This window comes from Gopherus evgoodei, chromosome 4, assembly GCF_007399415.2.
Source record: "Gopherus evgoodei ecotype Sinaloan lineage chromosome 4, rGopEvg1_v1.p, whole genome shotgun sequence".
NCBI lineage: Eukaryota > Metazoa > Chordata > Testudines > Testudinidae > Gopherus > Gopherus evgoodei.
In genome coordinates, this window is record NC_044325.1 from 50,559,626 (window position 1) to 50,580,106 (window position 20,481).

The window sequence follows — 20,481 nt, forward strand, 5'->3', positions numbered from 1 at the left end:
ATGGGTGAAAGTTCTATACAGTTATCAAAATTAGTGCCTGAATTTATTAACTGAATATTTATGATCCTTACCACTATTATTCAAATCTAGAAAACAACATACTAAGTTCAAATATTAAAAAGAAAAATACTGGAGGTTCTTAATTATTTTATTATGAAGCTTTGTTACATAGTATTTATTTTGTCCATGAAATACAGGTTTTTAAATGTTACAGTGGGAAAATGAGCTAGAACTAACAGAATAAATGCAAATATCAACATTTTCCTTATATGGTTTTTTAAAACAAACCTAGCATAAAGTAATGCATTAACCATATACAAACCTCAACTTGATTTGCATTGAAAAACAGGTAGAGCATAATATTTGAGGTTTGTGCTTCCTAACAGCAAAAGAAATACATGGCAGTTGCAAAGCATCCTTAACCTCCAGTGATTTATTGGCCCTCAGCCAAGTTATCAGGGGAATCTAATTCTTCTTTATTATTCAAATAAACCACATTTGGCACCATGGTTCCCTTTCAGAATAGCTTCACAAATAGACTGAGTACTGCCATTTATTTGACCTTGTACTTGTGTGCTGTAGCTATAATTTTATTTGCCATTCCATAGAACAAATGCGCAGGGATCCGAACTACAAAGATCCATGACAGAATGAGTAAATCTGTTCATATCTAATATACCTGTTGTCTGCACCTAGTTTGTTTTTAAAAGGCAAAACAATAATTTATTCTCCCTCCCCCCTCACACACACACATCTTATTAGTTCTTATTATTTGTGCAGCTGCATTGCTCCCTTTTAGAGAGCTTTCTTTAAACGGGCCAATTTGCAGCCCTGTCTGGGTCCTGGGAAGCTTGAAGCTAAGGTAAGAAATAGCTTATTATTGTAAGGTGTAGAAAGAAAAGAGAAGGGAGGTAATCCATATTATACAGGCAGAGTACTGCTGTCAGTAGATGACTGAGAGCTTGTTTCAGGAAAATGAGAAGACGTTTGGCCAGCTCATTGGCCGATCATGTTTTTTAATGATAAAACTCCGTTAATTTCCCATTTTTGTTCTAGATGTAATTCTTCTTTTAAGCAGAAATTGTTCAATTCAAAGACAAAACATGCTGTGGGCCAATTTGTAAATCTAGCCACCTAAATTATATACCCAAATCCCAGATTTAGACATTAACATTGCCATTCAGAGGCCTTAAATAGCAATTTGAGTGCCTGAGTGTCCATTTGAGTGCCCAGATGTGGGAATCTGGTGACCAATTTAGGCATCTCTATTTGAAATCTATTCCCACTCTATTAATAATTCAAGAAATTCAGGAGTTGTTCATTTTCAAAGGATGGTAGTTTCCTGGTATTTCAAACTGCCTGCTGGATTTGCAATGTGGCTGGAAGGACAAACACAGCTGGCCTGCATTGGGGATTTTGGCACCCTTGATGCAGATGTGTTGCACCAGTGTGAAAAGTGGCATGTACCCATTGCAAGTCACTTTTTAGGTGCTCTTTTTTTCTGCTTCTGAGCACACTCATCTACTCCAGGAGTAAAATCCTCCCCAGTTGGATTCAATGGGAGTTTGCTATTGACTTCAGTGGGGCCAGAATTTTTCCTTACATGTTTTACTGCTGTAAATAATTCCATGCAAAAATCCCTCTGTAGAAACCCCCATGTACACATGCACTGTAAGCTTCTAAATGATCATGAGCCTACATGTGAATACTACAGTTTCTGGGCCACTTTATACTAGACCAAATCGTAATGGAACCATGCAGATTTACACAAGCTGATGACATGGCCTATACAATGTAGCCCATTTCTTCTAACTTTTAAACCCTTATTCTAGTTTCCTTCATCTCTTCTCCTTAGTATCTGCCACAAATGTGCATCTGATATTCTCTGAAACTGCTCTCAATGCCATTCCAGAGTGAACTGTTTTGGAAGAAGCACTCTAAAATCAAATTCTGCAAACCAACTAACATAAAATTCCCAGTCATCACTAGCCTGCAGATAAAGGGCTAGACTCACAAAGAAACGCAGGTGTCTAGAAAATCACTGGGATTCACAAAGACTTGAGTTTAGCACCTAGGATTTCAATACAATGAATGGGAAGAGAGAGGCACCTCAGAATGGGATTCACAAAAGCCAGCTACCAAATTGCATAAGGTAGCCAATGGGATGTATGAAGCCAAGGGATGTGTGGTAAGCCCTGCACATCTCTGAGAGATGGGCACCTTAGTCTGGGCTACAGGGAGACACCTTCCTCTGCTTGGGATTCTTAGCTATAAACCATCTCCAGTGTTAGGTGCCTTTAGGAAGAGGGCAGAGGGCAGGGGGAGAACATGCTCCTTCATAACTTTTAGCCCAGTAGTTGGGATACTCACCTGGTATGTCAGTATGGATGTGAGAAATTCCCGGTTCAAGTTCCTACTTCACCTGAGGGGGAAAAGGGATTTGAACTGGGATCTGCCACCAATGGGGGGATGTCATAAACAGATAGTTAAGAGTTAATGTCTCTTTTACCTGTAAAGGGTTAACAAACAGTGAACCGGACACCTGACCAGAGGACCAATCAGGAGACAAGATACTTTCAAATCTCGGTGGAGGGAAGCCTTTGTTTGTGCTTTTTGGGTTTTGCTTTGTTCTCTCTGGGTCCTGGAAGGGACTAGATGGGCAACTGGTTTTCTTGCCAATCTCCCTGCTACAGTCTCTTATATATTCAGAATAGTGAGTATTTTAGTAAGAAAGGCGGTTACAGTCTTTTGATTGTTTCTGTATTTGAAAATGTGTAGTTTGCTGGAAGTATTTTAAATTGTATTTTGCTGGGGGGGGGGGGGGCTTATTTCTAGTTTCTATAAGCTGAAAGACCCTGTAACTTTTACCATCTTAATTACAGACACCTGTTACTTTTTTTCTTTCTTTTATTAAAAGTTTTGCTTTTAAGACCTGTCTGATTTTTTCCCTTGTTAAGGCTCAAGGCAATTGAGTCTGTACTTAACAGGGAAGGAGAAGGGTGGAATCCCTTTGGTTTAGATTCACAGAGTTTGAATCTGTATTGCCTCTGGGTGAGGGGAAAAGAGGAGGGGGGGAAGGTAACATTCCTCTCTGTGTGGTGATTCAAGGAGTTTGAATCACGGTGATCTCCTAGTGTACCCAGGGCGGGAAAGAGCTGGAGGAAGAAAGGAGGGGGAAGGGAAATGGTTTATTCCTCTTTGTTGTGAGACTCAAGGAATTTGGGTCTTGGGGTCCCCAGGGAAGGTTTCTGGGGGGACCAGAGTGCCCCAAAACACTATATATTTTTGGGTGGTGGCAGCTTAACAGATCTAAGCTGGTAATTAAGCTTAGAGAAATTCATGCTGGTACCCCATATTTTTGGACTCTAAGGTTCAGATTTGGGAATTATACCATGACAGGGGAGTTCCTTAGTCACTGGGCTAAAGGTAATGTCTCCTTCCCCTCCCACAACTCCTCCCAGCTGTTTTCTGTAAACTGATATACAGGTGCCCAATCCAGTAGATAAGGTCTGAGCATGCTTATCAGACTGAGCCCTGCAGGCAGAGGAACACCTACCTTCTCCCAGTTTGAGCATTGCTCTGGGGCTTAGGCATCTGAGTGCCTGGCATGGGGCTGTAGTGAGTGTGTTCAGAAGCAGAAAGAGGGGCGCCTTTTCCTTCAAAAATTTTAGGTACCAAGTAATTTTGGGCACCTATACAATTTGGAGGCTGCTGAGGAGGAGGGGTTGGTAATCCCAAGAGGGTCTGATTCTGGGATTTAGGCACATACATCCTTTCGTGAATCCCGGCCAAAGTGTTTAAAACCCAAATATATATATTTTGGTGTCTATTTGCAATGTACATTCATTACAATGTTGAAAGAGTTGTTATTACAATTTTTATTTATTATTACAGTAGGCCCAGACTTTGTAACAAGTAACCTCATTATTAGCCCCAGACTAGCTCTAGAGATATCAGTACACCTCTACCCCATTATAACACGACCTGATATAACATAGGTTTGCTGCTGCGGGGAGCCGTGGGCCCTTTAAATCACCGCTGGAGCCCTGCTGCTGCTACCCCGGGGCTGCAGCAGCGGGGCTCAGCCGGCGATTTAAAGGGCTTGGGGCTCCCCATGGCCGGAGCCCTGGGCTCTTTAAATCACTGCTGCAGTCCTGCCACTGCTACCCCGATACAACGGCATTTCATCTATAATGCTGTAGGGATTTTTGGCTCCCCACGACCATGTTATATCGGGGTAGAGGCGTATTATCAGATTTCTTTACTATTAAACTTACTTTGCACATCAGCATCCATTTTATTGAACCACTGACTCTCAACTTACACAAAAGAGAAAAATTGAGCCTGTGGAGAAAACTCTACATTCATCCTTTGAAGCTAGGTCAAAAGACAGTTTTCTTTTAGTTGGATGTGACATTTTTCCTGTTTATTTCTAAAAAAATGAGCTACCCAATTTTCATTCATATTAAATAAAAAAGAGAAAGAAACAAAAACAAAAGTACTGTAAGCAAAGCAGCAATACACATTAAAATAAAACTCATAAGCCAGCACTTCAGGAAGAAGAATCAACTGAAGAAGCTTAGAATTTACATTTTGAAATGTTTTAGAAGTTTCACAAACTACAGGGTGCATGCTACACAAATCTATCTTCAGTCAGCTTCACAGAGGAACCAAGTAATATTTATCTTATAGAACTTTCTATAAAGGTAGTTAAGCTCTGGAATAGGCTTCCAAGGGAGGTGCTGGAATCCAAGTCATTGGAGATTTTTAAGAAGAGGTTGGACAAACACCTGTCTACATTTACTTTGTCCTACCTCAGCATGGGGACTGGATTTGATGACTTTTCGAGATCCTTTCCAGCCCTGCATTTCTGTGATTCTATAATGCAAAGAATTGGAGGCAAGATATCTTATGTGTTCGTATCCCATTAATGTTTGTTCTTGCCAGCTTCTTCACATATCACAATTCAATGAAACAACAACATACTGCAATGGCTTCCTCACTTTGGACTATTTTGAAATTACTGTAGTGACATATTAGCATTTCCTTTGTACTTCGAGAATTTGTTTGCATGGCTATTTTTGCCAATCAGCGCTTTGTAATAAATAAAGCATTTGAATGGCTATTTAGTATGCATGATTGCAGTTTTCCTTTAGCTGCTGCTAGTGATGCATCTGTAAGATTTTACAGCATTTACAGGAAGGCAACTGAAAAAATGTGGTAAGTATATATACAGTGTACACAAGGTTTACTCATTTATGGCCTGATAAAGTACAAATGTCCTAAGCAAAAATTGATGGGGATACCAACTAGATATATTTTAGTGGGTAAATCAAAGGCCCTCAGCAGATTTCACTTATTATGGTGATCAAGTCCACAATTTTGCACTGATACCTTGATTAGTAAATGCAAAGAGATGTTATGATATGTCAAATACTGTAACACGTTTAGGCAATCCATTGGAGTTCCTATCTCAAGCACATCAAACATAAGCTACTCATCTTCATTTACAAGGCCGTTCATGGCTATTCCTATTCTGCTCATCACCTTTAATGTCGATGTCAGCTCCCGCTTCCGATCTGATCAGGATGCCAGCCTCCATCATCCGCTTGTTACATTCTAACAAGCACCTTTGCGCTTTCCGCCATGCTAGCCCTCATGCTTGAGAGGAGCTCCCCATAAACCTCTCCAAATCTAACTAGTCCTCATTCAAAACCCTCCTCAAAACCATACTGTTCCATTAAGCCTACAAAAAATGTGACAATGGTTAGGCTGCTGATGTGCTGAGACCACATCCCATCAGGCTGACCAATATTGTTTTATTGTTTCTTAGTACTCCCCCACTGGCCTGCAGCCCCCTGTTGTCTCTTATCTTAGACTGTAAGCCCTTTGGGACAGAGAATGTATTTTTGTTCCACGTTTGTATAGAACCTAGTATAGTGTCCTGGTCCATTACTAAAGTCATGTGTGCTACAGTCACACAAATAATTAATAAAAATAGTAATTGCTTTATTCATCTGAACACTTGCTTCAAAGGATGAAGTGTAATGTCTCAACAAGTTGACACAAGTTTAGAATAAGGAGAGTCTTACCAGCTATTGCAGTTAAAAATCAGTGGAAGAAAATGCTTTTACAAGAGACTAGCATAGGGTTAAAGCCACATTTTTCTTTAACAGATGATATTTCAGATGGCCACACTATTCCAGATGCATCAATTTCCTTGAAAATCCAATCCATATATGTGCATATGCTGTGCTGGCAGGAGGACTGACTGAAATGGCCAAAACCCAAGAGCTAATATTCTTTTGGCCAGAATAATGCAATTATTATTTTCCTAGCTATCAGTCTAAGCATACAGAGCCATCTGTTATGCAAAGCAAACATACACATCTCAATTACAGAAAATGCAGTTGCCTTGACAGAATTTGGATTACACCACTAACCAGGGCTGTAAAATTTGTTTTAAGCTAGTGCATAATGGATGCCTTTCAGGAGTTCCCTAATTAGCATTTACCTGCTTAAACTAATTATTCATCCTTTTTTCTTTATTGGCTTATTAAACTTTGTTGGATACTATGCATAAAACAGATTAATATGAGCTTAAGACAATAACAACATTAAAGTTCTGATTCTTTACTGTTTTAGCAACATGGTGGTGCACCAATTTCAAAACCTGAGATCCTTGATACTAGCTCCCAAACAGATTAAGGCAGGGATTAAAGCCCATTACAAAACTAGGGACTTCAATGAGAGACAAGAATATGAATACTAAATTAAAAATAGCTCCGTTTCTATTTCTATTATTTGGTTTGCTAAAGCCTCCACAAAGCACAATTGCTGTACACACTATAGCCAACTGCTTGGTTGTTCTTTGCAGAGTTAATAACTCTAATTCTGATTCTCATCAGATAATATTTAAATGTAGTCTTTTTCTGCACCAAACATTAAAATCGCTCTCATTATTTTAAAATCTCATTCTTAATGTAGCTGGGGCACAGCAAAATCACTAGCTTTTGAAAGCTTCCAATACTAATAGTTGCCTCCTCTGAGCTGTGCCAACTTACTCAAGCAACAAGTTCACTAAGGGTCCCCATTTAAAAGAGGAGACACAAACATTATCTCCATTTTTATCTCCTCAGGGTGACTGTACTAGAAGTAGATTATCCTACTTGGCAAATCATCATGCAAAAACTCTCTGCTGCATTTCTGAATCCAAATAGAAGGGAGCTATTTCGGCTAGAAGCCTCTGAATGCAGTAGGATTAGCAATAAGCCCAACAAGCAACTTTTCCTTTTTCCTTCCCTTTTAGCCTCTGAAAAACAGATGTCAGCAATTAAATTGCAAATAATCAAAATACTGTATTTTATAAATTTGTCATTTTGTATTAGTGAACATTTGTGAAGGCTACAAAATATGTCCTTGTTGGAACCCTCCCTGCAAGACATTTTAATGGTCTCTTCCAGCATTTCTTGACTCCAAATGACTCCCTGTCATTGTGTCAGCTCCCAGGATAATAAAGGGTACTCCATAAACATCCAGTAATAGGACACAAGGGAAGTACTATTAGTGTGTCCCTTTCCTACCAGGTATAGAGGTTTAAAGTTCAAAACAACTGAGAAAAGAAAATTCATTTGTTCTCAATACATTAATAATGATCCTTTGTGACAAAAAGTTTTCAGGCCCAAGTTTATTTTATCTGAACATTCAATACTGACACATATACTTCTCAATTACTTCTCAGAATGAACCAGACACAGACCTTACATAATGGATTCCACAATTCATGTAAAATACTGCAAAACAGATTATTACTTCAGCAGAAGAGTGCATGCAGCTTACACAATTACATTCTAGAATCAAAAATTTTTACTTACTTGGGATAGGCCTAAATAGATGGAGACAGTTTCTGAAATGTACAAAAATTTTCCTTCTTGGTTTAGTGCAAATACAAATCCATCCAGGGACTGCAGATTAAGAAAAAGAAAAAGTAAATAGATTGATGCAAAGCCGGTAACAGATTAAAACAAAGGCATCAAACACTAAATTGAGGATGATGTTTTGTTTTCTATATAAACATTTTAACTTGTATTCTGAATACAATTCTTTTACAGTATATTGTATTTATATATGCACAAACAGCACACAGGTATATACCAAAGTATGAGGAAATTTTTGTCTTCCTTACGTCATAGATACATTTATTCTCATTTGCATGAAACAAGAAGTAAGGAAAAAATAATACCAAATATACTTCAGTTTTTCTACATGCAAAAATTATGCAGAAGCAAAGGGGGAAATCCCCTCTCACAAAAAACTGAGCAAGAGAAAAATTCAGATCATCACTTGAACCATTATGGACCTCCATAGTTTGTTAATTAATCCAGGATTACTCCTCCCTCCCCTCACACACACTTGCCTTTTGTAGGAGAACAAACAAAGCCAATCAACAGATACTGTCAACTATGCTGGGTCTATAGAAATTTTATGAATTTTATCCCGTTAGATTCAATTTTATTCTGACAGGTTCAAGTCTTTAGATCTGGTTTCCATTGCAAAAGGAAAAATCAAGATATGATTATACACATTAAATTACAGTTTTTGAAACATGACTGCAGTTAATAAACAAAGAGATATATTCTAAATTTGATACATGGAGTAAATTACTACACATCAAGATGAAAATATGCCTCTTCATTGGGAATACATGGCATTTCATTTTTATTTCTCTATTGAGGCCAATTATTGTCAAAACACATATGTAATGTTTGCCGAAGGAAAAATCACAAATTTATAGAGATTAGTAATACTATAAGAAGTTGCAAATGAGGAAACATCCCAAATCCAAGCCTTGGGATAGAGGTATGTGTAAAGCACAAATGTATTACATTTGAGATCAACATGTTCTTGGAAGAATGAGACAACAGAACTGCACACAAATTTAGAGAATAATATAAAATGACAAAGTCACTGCAATAATTTCGCTCTCTTTCAAATACAGAGCAGTGATTTCTGAGGCTTTTTAATGTTTTGATTCCTCTGCTTCTTGATTAATTTCTAACATACTGCCGGTCAGAAGCTGACTTTGGCAAGTGTTCACCTCTCTCTGATGTAGTAGGTGGTGGAATTAGTTCAAAAATCTGTGTTTTCTCAAAAGAATGAACCACACATTGGAAATCAAACACTCACAAAAGATATTGCATTAAAGAAAGGCTCTCTAATTTATATTTATGAATTAATAAAAATGTAAATCTACATAGACTTTCTTCAAGTAAAAACATTTATACTATGCAAGCAGTTTATGGCATCTTATAAATCATCATCTTTCCCCCCACCCACCCCGCAAATGATTAACGTAGGCTCCTTGAACTATAATGTCAATAACAGGTGAAAAATCTGGAATGGTGGAACTCAGATTAGACCTATACAAGGGCAAAATGAAAATCTTTATAAATGTGGCATCCTCTAGTCTCTAACATCTCTTCTGCTACTGTGTCTGTGTCCAATTTTCTTACCCCACCCCTGTGAGAAAGGTCAGAAGAGGAGGCTTCCTTTAAAAGTTCTGTGGCTTAAGGCAGCCTTCAGGAACATGGGTCTACCAATGCTACAAGGAACATTGTTTAAACCCCTGCTATAAATAATATTGAGAACTCTATGACTATGTGGACATGTTTTGGTATATTTGATAAAATGCCTCTTTCCAACAGCAGTCACATCTTACTGACTCATTACCATGCTGCCATTATCTCCCCATACTGGCTACGGAACACAGTCATTGCCATATTGAATCAGGCCACTGGTCTAGATATGTTAATCCAGTATCCAACAGTGGATAACATCAGATGCTTCAGAGGAATGTGTGAAATATCCATAGTGGACATTTATGCAATAAGGGGTCAACTGGGAAATTTTTCTCCTAAACTTAGGCTGTTAGTAGTTGGCTTATGTCATTAAGCACAAATGTATAACTAGTGTTACTGAAGATATTCTTTATTACCCATAAAATGTCCGTTCCTTTTTAGAATCCCATTATGCTCTTTGTCTCAATAATAACTTGAGGCTATCAGTTCCATGGATTAATTATGTGTTGCAAAAAAAGTTCCTCCTCTTGTCAATATTACATTTTCAGCCTTTTTTTTCTTATATTATGAGAAAGGATAAATTCAGCACAAAAGCCTCACTGATCTTTTCTAGCTTGTTTGCTATATTATATAATCATTTGGCCAAATCTGGGTGGAATTTTTGTGGTGACAGCATAGGTGCTGAGTTTATAATCTCCCAGGGGGTACTCCCCCTGGCTCTGCCCAGGCCTGCCCCCACTCCACACCTTCCCCCAAGACCCCATCCCCACTCTGCTTCCTCCCACCCCTTCCTCTTCCCTGCCCTGTTCTGCCCCCTCCCCCGAGCATGCTGTGCCCATACTCCTCCATATTCCCTCCCAGTGGCTCCTGACACCATCAAACAGTTGATTTGAGGCAGGTGATACGTGTGAGGAGGGAGGGGGAGGCACTGATCAGCAGAGCTCACCAGCGGGCAGGAGGTGCTGAGGGGAGGGGCAGGTTCTGCTGGGGGGGCTGCTAGGGGATACTCAGCACCCACCATTTTTTTTCCCGAGGGTGCTCCAGCCCCAGAGCACCCATGGAGTCGGCACCTATGGGTGACAGTAAAAGCCACCTGGATTATATCCCGGACAAAGTGCAAGTCTAAGCACCATCACGTTTAAGAATTTTAGCTTTTCAATAAAATGGCAGTAAAAAAATTTTTAATATTGACAAAGCAGCATAGTTTTCCCTAACCTCATTTTTGGACACAGCTCAACCATTTTTGCTGAAACTTTAAAAAACAAAACAAAACAAAAAAGTTATCTTCAAGTAGATACAAGGCATGGAAAATTTTAGCCTGAATGGTTAAATTTGAAAAGTTAAGAGCAACTGAAAACAGGGACTTACAATGGAAAGTGTTAATCACCTTTAATTACAGGTGTCATTGCCAACTCCCACTAAAATAGTGACTCACTCACGTCACCCATTTGTTGCTTCTCTCAGTTAAACAGCTTTTATCTTCTACTCCTTCCTGGTATAGGATTGGCTGTTCCTGCTCCTCCATCCCCTTCTTGGAGGCTGTTCTCCACCTTTGCCTCATCGAGTTGTTAGAGAAGCACTATGGCTGGGTTTTTCCTGGACTGGTGGTGCCAGGGAAGGATACCACAAAACTGTTTTTCCTCTCTGTGTACCTGACTCATGACCATTCCCATAAGATTTCCTCCATCTTGCTAGTTTGAGTTACTAGACTAGAGGGTGGATGAATCCTCCTCCTCTACCTACTTTCTCTCTCCTCTCCGCTATCCACTGCCCCTGTTATACTTGTGTATCAACACTGACAGAATTCAGCATTTGAAAGGGTAAGAAGAGCAAAATGACTTGTATATAATGTGCATCCAATCACATTTTGAAAAAGTCATTGCCTATTACATTACTTATGAGCTAACTACTTCAATTCCTGAAATGCAAGGCAAAGAGAGAAAAACCTTAAAGTGGTGCAAGTAAAAAACAAACTCTATTTCTAGTATCTAGGACAACCCCTCCCGCAAAAACAGGAAAACCTTCTAATGTAATCTAGTCCATCCTAAATATATGAGAGGGCAAAGATGGGCTAAGCACCCTTGTGCCAATGTTGTTGTTCCTTATACAGGTCAAACAGTATCTGTGAAGGGCTGTCTCATTTGTTATTCATAGGTATTATTTATGAATATTTATTATTTAGGTAATGCGTGTTGAAATTTTTCAATTTTTCATAAAGCTTGTGTTCTTTGTGCACACCAAGAAACCATCCAGCCTTCAAACAATGGTGGTGGAGGGGCTACAGGAAGGTGTCTTGTAGAAGAGTATTTGACACCATGGTACACTTTTGCTGCCAATTTTTGTTTAGCAGTGAGATATTCTTGGAAGCACAATTTGAATTACATACCTATGTTCAGCTGCATAACTATTGTTAGAAAAACACAGGTGTTTCCCTCTAGCAAAATTTTAAAGCTGTCTTTCAATTTGAGGACCTCAGAGTAACTACCAAAGACCAGACTTCTAAAGAGAAACTCTGCAACACAAAGGCAAGCATGACCTGTGGATCAGACATGGGCTACAAAGTTCTACACTCTGTTCCATAGCCATTGTCAATTTAGTACAGAGGTGTGGCATGCAGAGACTAAACAGACTTCACAAAATCCTCCATTTTCATATGAGCAGAGGCCACTCAGATATAGATGGAATATACATTTTGGGACCTGCAATCTCAAACTCCCTTCCCCTTTTGTTTTTAACATGAGGTTGGCTGCCATCAGCTCAATTCTATGCTCGCTATTGGGGTTCTTGAAAGTTGTTGATGAGGCCCTCAGATGGCCAAATTTTGTGCATCTTTGATCTAAGAAAAAGACTAATAACACTCCTATTTTGAGACAGTTTATACTTACTTATGTATAAAATGTGATTAAAGGTGATGTTTCATAGCACTTTTTCATTTTGATTTGAGAAAGCCATTATTTATTATGTTGTTTCAATCACCACAGGCTACTTTTTAATTTTTTTTTAAACTGCCCCACTGTTTTCAACAGGCTCCAATTAAGATTCTGGGGTCAAAGGGTTAATTACATCTTCTTACCCACTATGTAGGATTTTCTGATTATTAACCGAGGTTGGATTAAGATGAAAAAGAACCGACACAAATGTTAATACTTGCCCCTCCTCAAGAAGATTTATCATAATACCATGCTGAAATCTATATGCTTTCTTCAAAGCAGTTAGCGAACAAAATCTTAGAGGAAACACTTAAATAAATGTTTTAAAGGCATGCAGGTGTCTGGATTTATTGAGACAGTCTTATTACTAAAAAAGTTCTAAGCTAGCCAGACAGGATTGATAAAGATTTCCTATGTCATATCTCAGTAAGTCTATGTGGTAGACATGAAGGAAGTGAGATTCAGATGTAAAAGTCAGTAGCTATATCACCTCTCAATAATAGTGCCAAATAATTATAATTTATAGCCTCCGACATCTACATAATGCAAAAAATGTAAGACTTTTTTTAACCCAAAACACTGAATGGCTCTTCCAGTATTTGTGAAATTGTGGAATTATTTCCTTGCAGGATATGAAACTAACTGTACCACTTTGACTGAATGAGTACTAATGTATAATGCATTGTTAAATGGATTTATATTTGTCAGAGGAATTTTGTCCCTGGTATTTTTGCATATTCTCACTACAGCCAAATTTCAGAGACTGAAATCTTACTACAGTGTCCTTCTGGGGAATATCCTCATATATCATACTATTCATGAAGTCCCTAATTCCTTCTCCTGTATTTCAAAGCTGCAAAAAACCCTGTTACCCTGACCTAAACTCCAGTTAGAGTGAAGAATTACCAGTAGGCTAGGTTATTTTAATGACAGATTATTTTAAACTAAGCCTTCACCATCTGTTCCACCCCCTAATTATGAATGCAAAAAGAACATATTTCACAATTACATCAGTAAAAAGTAAGATATACATGATTTAAATGCAGACATGTGTTCTTTGTCCAATGCAGCATGCATCTGTGATGTTTTTCTAATAATTCAGGCTCTGATTGGGGGGGATGGGGAGCAAACTGCTCATCCCCTGATAAAATAGATTCATTGATACACTAAACCTTTTCCTGGCAAACAGATCATCTTAATTAGAATTTTTCACTGTTATGACATAATGATATTATAACTGGAGCTGAGCATTAATTTGAGCACAATGCCTGTCACCAATTAGATATAAAGCATCCAATAACAGCTAAAAATATTTTACTATTACTAAAGAGAGACTGCACTGGAGACGACCAACATTTACCCAAGGAAATAGTTCTCCTCTTGCAGTAACAGAGCTAAATAGCATAGCAATAATTTACTAAGAATAACAGTTAAAAGTGAGGGTTTTTTGTTTTGGTTTTCTTTTTGTCTCACTAGTAAAAATTAGATAGAGCAGTTCGAACTTCATGAATATGCAACAATGTCATAAGGAACAGGTTAACAGAAATCTGTTTTGAGGCTTCAAAGCACGCCTATTGTGCTATCCCTATTAAGATAGCAGAATAGTATCCTAAGGTAACTCCAACAAATATACCAAAGCTTTACTACTTACGTGGAAAAACCTAATAAATTGTGCCTGGGACTTTTGCAACAAAGTACTGTAAAAAAACCAAAAACTCTTATTCCTGGAAATATGATTTAATGTGCAGTGTATTTGAGACGTGTATAAAATCAAAAGTTTGTGCATTTATTAATTTATAAAACTCTCCAAAAGCTTTATTCTTACTCTTCTGCCTTCTCTGCATGAAAACAAAGAAATCCCAAATAAAATAAAAGGTGAGTTCATAGGAAAGTACTGCAATGTTCTTTGGGCTTCAAGCCCTTTCCTGCAAAATGAAAATCCTCTCTAATCACAAAATCAAACTGCAGTACACTCCATTCACTTTTTCAACTCTCACACCAACACCATTTTATTTATTTTAACACATCTAGTGTAATAAACTGCACTAAGCACCGAGTCTGACTGAGTCTGAGACACACATTTGGCAACAAAACTAAAATGAAAGGATGAGGTAATAGGACAAGCTCAAAGGACATGGTTAGAGAGAGCTTTGCTGTCAGTTTATTAATTTGGCTCCCTCTTGCTTTTTACTCCCATGCATGGGGAGACTGGATGAAATTTATAATTGCAAATAAAACAAAACAAAAACCCCACCAGTCAATCTTAAGAAAACCTTTTTTCAACTTTAAACTAAAGAGGCAAAAATATGTGAAAGAACTTGCCAAGTCCCCCGAAGCATCACCCACCAAATCTGTGCTCTGTGAGATAAGGTGAACCCAAATGATTGCATGAGCAGACTTATTTCATAAAAATTGATATTGTTTTAAGATCTCTTACCAAGATCAATTTCAAAGTAGATGGAATATTAGAGAAAATTAGAAATTCAGATGGGATGGTAACACTTGAAAACTGATTGTTGTGTTTTGATGCTGCATTCATGGACATATTCAGTAATTACAAAATGGGTAATATCACAGATGAAGCAGAGAATCATGAAATGATTATAAATTGCAGAGTTGTGGGAGTTCAAGGAAAACCAGAGATTAAGGATTTGGCAATATTTCATGTGCAAAACTGCTGAAAGATTTTTGGGGACCACCACATTGTGGATAATAGTTTAACTTTGATTTCTGCTAGACGGCTTCCTTCAGTTGTAACACCATCCCAGACTATCCTATGAACATGCACAAAATAGCATCCTAAAAGCTATCAGACCCATTGACAATTTGGTATTGCAGGAAGAAAGAAAATAATATCCCTGACCTGCACTGCAATGCCATTAAAAGACAGAAGGTGTTTATTAACGTGAAAAAGAAATTCCAAGACAGAGGAATTGCATCCATTATGTATCCAAATTCTGAAAATAAATTATGTTAGCCATACATTTTATGTAGTATGAAGACACTTTTTTAAGGCCAAACCATGAGAAACAACTGATGAAATGGAGTCAGATGAGAGAAGGCAAATTATTTGAAGTACCTCTGTGTACCTTTTTTTGGTGGAACACTTGAGCTAATATTCTATGCATCACATACCTCTGCTGATTTTTATGCTTGAATTTGATCAAGTGACCTGAATTGCTTAGTTTAATTCTTGAAATTGTTGTTATAGTCTTGAAGTAGAGGATGACATACAGGCAGAGACATTGATATGTTTGGGGGAGAAATCTATTTGTTAGGAGTGATTTTGATGTTTCATACAATACAGCACTAGCACAGTTAAAGTCAACTGGCTGGGTAGATTATTTTAATTTATATGTTAGGTTTCCATGAGATTACAGTTTTAATAGTCTGACGACCTGCTACAGCTTGAAGCTCTTGGATGGTTTTACATCCCGGAGAGGGCGGGGGGGTATCCAAGCAGACAACCTTCACTGAGTAAAACATTTTAGAAGATGACTAGATATACTATAGCAGGAGACACTAAACTATTGGAGTGGATGATTTTTTTACTCCCACATTCTTCATTCAATAGAGTGATTGTACTTACATTATTTGGTTCCTTTGGAATAATCTGAAAATGTTAGTAGTTTATTCTGTAGTACACCCCTGAGAGAGGATGGGTCTTATCTATTTCCTATATCTAGATGACCAGCATAACTTTTTCATTGTGCATTCTCTGTATAAAATATTAACAGTAGGAAAACCCTTTGATCTTGTCTTAATTGTTGCTACTTATTAAAAAAGTCTATACTTACAAAGCTGCAATGTAAAATAAACAGGGGACAGAAACACCCCCGCACCCCACTCCCTATTTTTAAGAAACAGGTACCTGACAGAAGAAAGATATACAGGAAAAGGACATAAATGAGGGTGAGGGGAAGAAGGGAAGGACTCCTGAGGGAGGAACTCAGGGCTGCCTCACGTAATTAAATTCCATTTTGTGGGAGTTGTGTATTAAAGTACTGACCTTACATCTCTAGGATTGCAGTTCATGCTGAACATGCTGCCTTGAATTTTATGGGTTTCCTACTTTTAGCACAACGCTGTGTGGACTGCAGACTCTCTGCAAAGACACTGTATGCCATCTGGTACAATCAAAAATATCTATTTAGGATGAGAGCTATCATACAGAGATTGCGTTACCTATCTCTTGCCTTGAGAGTGTGGTCCCCTTCAGGTCAGGCAGTCATTATCTGCCTGCGGACTAGATTTTCTTTGGCTCTAGGAGATTTCAGTTTCCAGTGGCACCTGCTCTTTAGAGGTACAAACATTCATCTGATATAAAACATGCTGGTTGTAGGTACATTCAAGTTCTGCGAAGTGCCATCCCCAATGAAGTACATGATCCTGCAAGTACTTGCATAGTGTTGCTACCGTATTAGCACAGAAGTTGTGTTAAACTGTGTATAGTAGTAAGCACAATGGTAGGTAGTGAGTGTTTGCAGGATGAGGCCTCAGGTCCCAGTACTGGACTCCTGGGGTCAGACCATGAGAACCCCATTAACTTTAATGGCGTGCTGAACAGGTGCAAGTGTCTAAGCAACCAGGTGCTATATTTGTAACTTTAATGGCTCTAAGATTGAACAAAAATAACCCATGTGAATGTTTCAGCTTATACAAATTCCATCTTAACTAGGGTTGCCAACCCTCCCAGATTGGCCAGGAGTCTCCTGGAATCAGGTTTGATCTCCTGGAGACTACTGAAGCCAATCTGGGAGACTTGATGCCACTAAAACTCCAGTGGCACAGCAGGGCTAAGACAGACTCCCTACCTGTCCTGGCTCCATGCCACTCCTGGAACTGGCCAGCATGTCTGCCAGCAGCTCCTAGGCAGAGGTGCGGCCAGGGGGTCTCCATTTGCTGCCCCCACCCAGAGCGCTGATTATGCAGCTCCTATTGGCTGGGAACGGGGAACTGCAGCCAATGGGAGCTGCACGGGCAGTGCCTCCAGGCAGGGGCAGCAGGCAGAGCAGCCTGGCCACCCCTGAGCCTAGGAGCTGGACATGCCGGTCACTTCCAGGAGCGCCTGAGGTAAGCGCTGCCCAGCCAGAGCCTGTACTCCAAACCGCCTCCTGCACCCAAACTCCCACCCAGAGCCTGCACCCCGAACCTCATCCCACACCTCAATCACCTGCCCCATCCCTGAGCCCCCTCCCACACTCAAATTCCCTCCCAGAGCCTGCACCCCTCACTCCCTTCCACACCCCTGTCCCAGTCTGGTGAAAGTGAGTGAGGGTGGGGGAGTGCGAGTGATGGAGGGAGAGGGCTGGAGGGAGTGGGGGGGGGGCCTTGGAGAAGGGGTAGAATAGGGACATAGTCTTGGGGAAGGGGCAGAGAAGAGGGCACGGCAAGGGTGTTGGAGTTTGTGTGATTAAACAATCGGCAACCCTAATTTTAACCAAAAAATCTTTATAAGTACAGTGTGTGCGTGTCTGTTCCAAGTCCAGTATATATATAAATATATATTTAAATGTGTTCGCGGCATGTTCAGCGCAAAGTAATAGGATCAACCCATGAAGGTGGGCAAAATAATCACATGGAGGAACCTTCATTACACAGGTGATTATATTGCTAAAATAACATTTCTACTGAAGAGATGCTCAGATCACATAGTAATATGGGCCTCGAAAGTACCTAACTAGCTAGAATTAGGCCTGTATCCTGAAATTCACTGCATATGAGCCCCATTAATGTCAACAGGACTCTATACAGGTGCAGTGCTGTGCCTATGCACAGTGAATTGTATGATTAGGGCCTTACTGTGTAATGTATTACATTTATTAGAAGACAATATTGATACTTGAAAATAGATCTGTGAAGAAATGATGTTCTTTGTCTGACGCATTATACCGATTTGTGCTCTTTGTAAGACATATTGAAATAGCACAATGTTAAGAATGTCTCTGAAAATATGAAATATAAAAATATCAGGCCAGCTCCTTCCCTCCAATCTCAATGAGTGGTGTACAAAAGCCAGAAACTAGCCATAATTCAACAGCTGAGAATTCCTCCATCTTTCAGCTGGCATTAAGTTGGCAGAGCTGATTCCTGTACCAACTGTCACCTCTTGTATCCAGGCACTGAGGGGGAGCAGCACCACAGAGATCCACTCCATCAATTCCTTAGCACCCATGCACTGCTTGCATAAATTAGAGCAGCCTCCTTCCTCCTGTAACTCACTCATGGGCTGGCACATGCCAACGCACAGAATCAGAGCTGTAACGAGCACTGACAATCTCTCCCAATATACATGTGGTTCTCCGCCTAGGGGAGAATCTGATCCATCTTGAATCTGCGTCTGCCAGGTATTGAAAGTTTAATTTAGAAAATTTGGTTTGGACAAACAAACCTAAATTTCCACTTGGGGAAAGGATTCTAAAGTTGTTCTTTGGTACTCTTGCTTTTTATCCCTTCAATCTTCAGAATAATTAATAGTTCTGGATAGAGAAGTACTGTGAATACAACCATATTAGCAGAAAACAAACAGTTTATTTCCTGAAATCAGTTAGGATCTACATTAATAGGAATGTTTCAGAATCTTATCCCTAAAGAATTATCCAATCCTTCTGTGTTCTACATTGTAAACCCGATATCTCTATATTGGTTTTCAGTGCATTCTTGAAGTGTTTTGAGGCTGCAGTATTTCACTCCTGAAGTATATTCCACACAAAGAAGGAATGCCCACTTATGGGAAAATCAATTATTCTGATGGAATCTGAAGCCTGTCCTGAATGATTTCAGGATAACAACTCAGTTTACCACTACAGCACTGCACTGCTACGTTGACCTTCCACTTCTGTTTCACAGCTGGAATATGAGACCAGGTGAGAAGACAGTATAAAGCTCTGCTGTCAACAGGAATCAAATCCCATTCTAGGCTGTGAGGAATGCTGCTCCCCCCCACCACTAGCTCACCAACTATTTAATGCCTGGGTATATAAAGATAAGTATGGATTTTACTGTTTTTTAACATACTTGCATAATTCAAGCATATCAGCCAACAGCACAGAACAGCTCCTTCTCTGAAGAAGGTTTATACTCTTTTTGCTCAAATTAATATACCATAGTGGCAACTGCAAGTGCTGCTATAATTAAGGATCTGTTTGCATTTCTACTACAGAATCCTATTTTTGTGTGTGTCTGAGACAATTTGTCCAACATATATTACATATCTAGACACACACACATACATATACACACACACTACAGGAAGAAATTCCTCAACGCAGGAACAATATACAATTTGTCCATTTAGAAATGCAGCTTATGTGCATGCACAGAACTATATGAAAATTTTCCTATGGATTTTTACCATGGGGGGATTAGAATGCATGTGTGGAAACTCCACTGTTACGATATCTCCTTAAGGGCATCCTGAAGCAATTGCAGTGTATTGTATCGATAACCTGTGCATCGAAGAGTGCTCAAGACTTTCATGACACAATAGAATACACTAGGTGTCTGGCGTGCCAATAATCACACTCAGTAATAGCTAAAGAGCTCTAAATAAGTCTTGACATAACAGCTCCTAATGCTATTGCACATATCAACATTCTGTGCATTGTATCAGAGGGTAGCCGTGTTAGTCTGGATCTGTAAAAGCAGCAAAGAATCCTGTGGCACCTTATAGACTAACAGACGTTTTGGAGCATGAGCTTTCGTGGGTGAATACCCACTTCCTCAGATGCATTCTGTGCATTGTGTCTTTCAACTCAAGTAAAAATTGACACGATTTCTCCGAACTCTTACTATCCATTACAATGCGATTTGTAACAAATCTGCAGCTTAAAGCCTCATTCCAAAGAGATCCTGATGAAACATCTTTGCTCTACGGTGTCAAGGATCCATGCATTACAACTCTTTCCCTTCTCCCCAAAATGTGATACTTCTTTTCTGTGCATTCAGTGCCAACTAACGATAACTAAGGAACG

The 20,481-nt window shown here is 39.2% G+C and overlaps 1 protein-coding gene across 3 annotated transcripts in view; it reads right to left on the reverse strand.

Annotated features, from left to right (window-relative positions):
• NPAS3 (neuronal PAS domain protein 3) overlaps positions 1–20,481 on the reverse strand; it is an 858,327-nt gene that overhangs the window by 240,501 nt on the left and 597,345 nt on the right. For all 3 annotated transcript variants that reach the window (XM_030559309.1, XM_030559308.1, XM_030559310.1), the window contains one exon: positions 7,875–7,964. In XM_030559309.1, the coding sequence (XP_030415169.1) occupies positions 7,875–7,964 (90 nt within the window). The remainder of the gene's footprint in view (positions 1–7,874; positions 7,965–20,481) is intronic.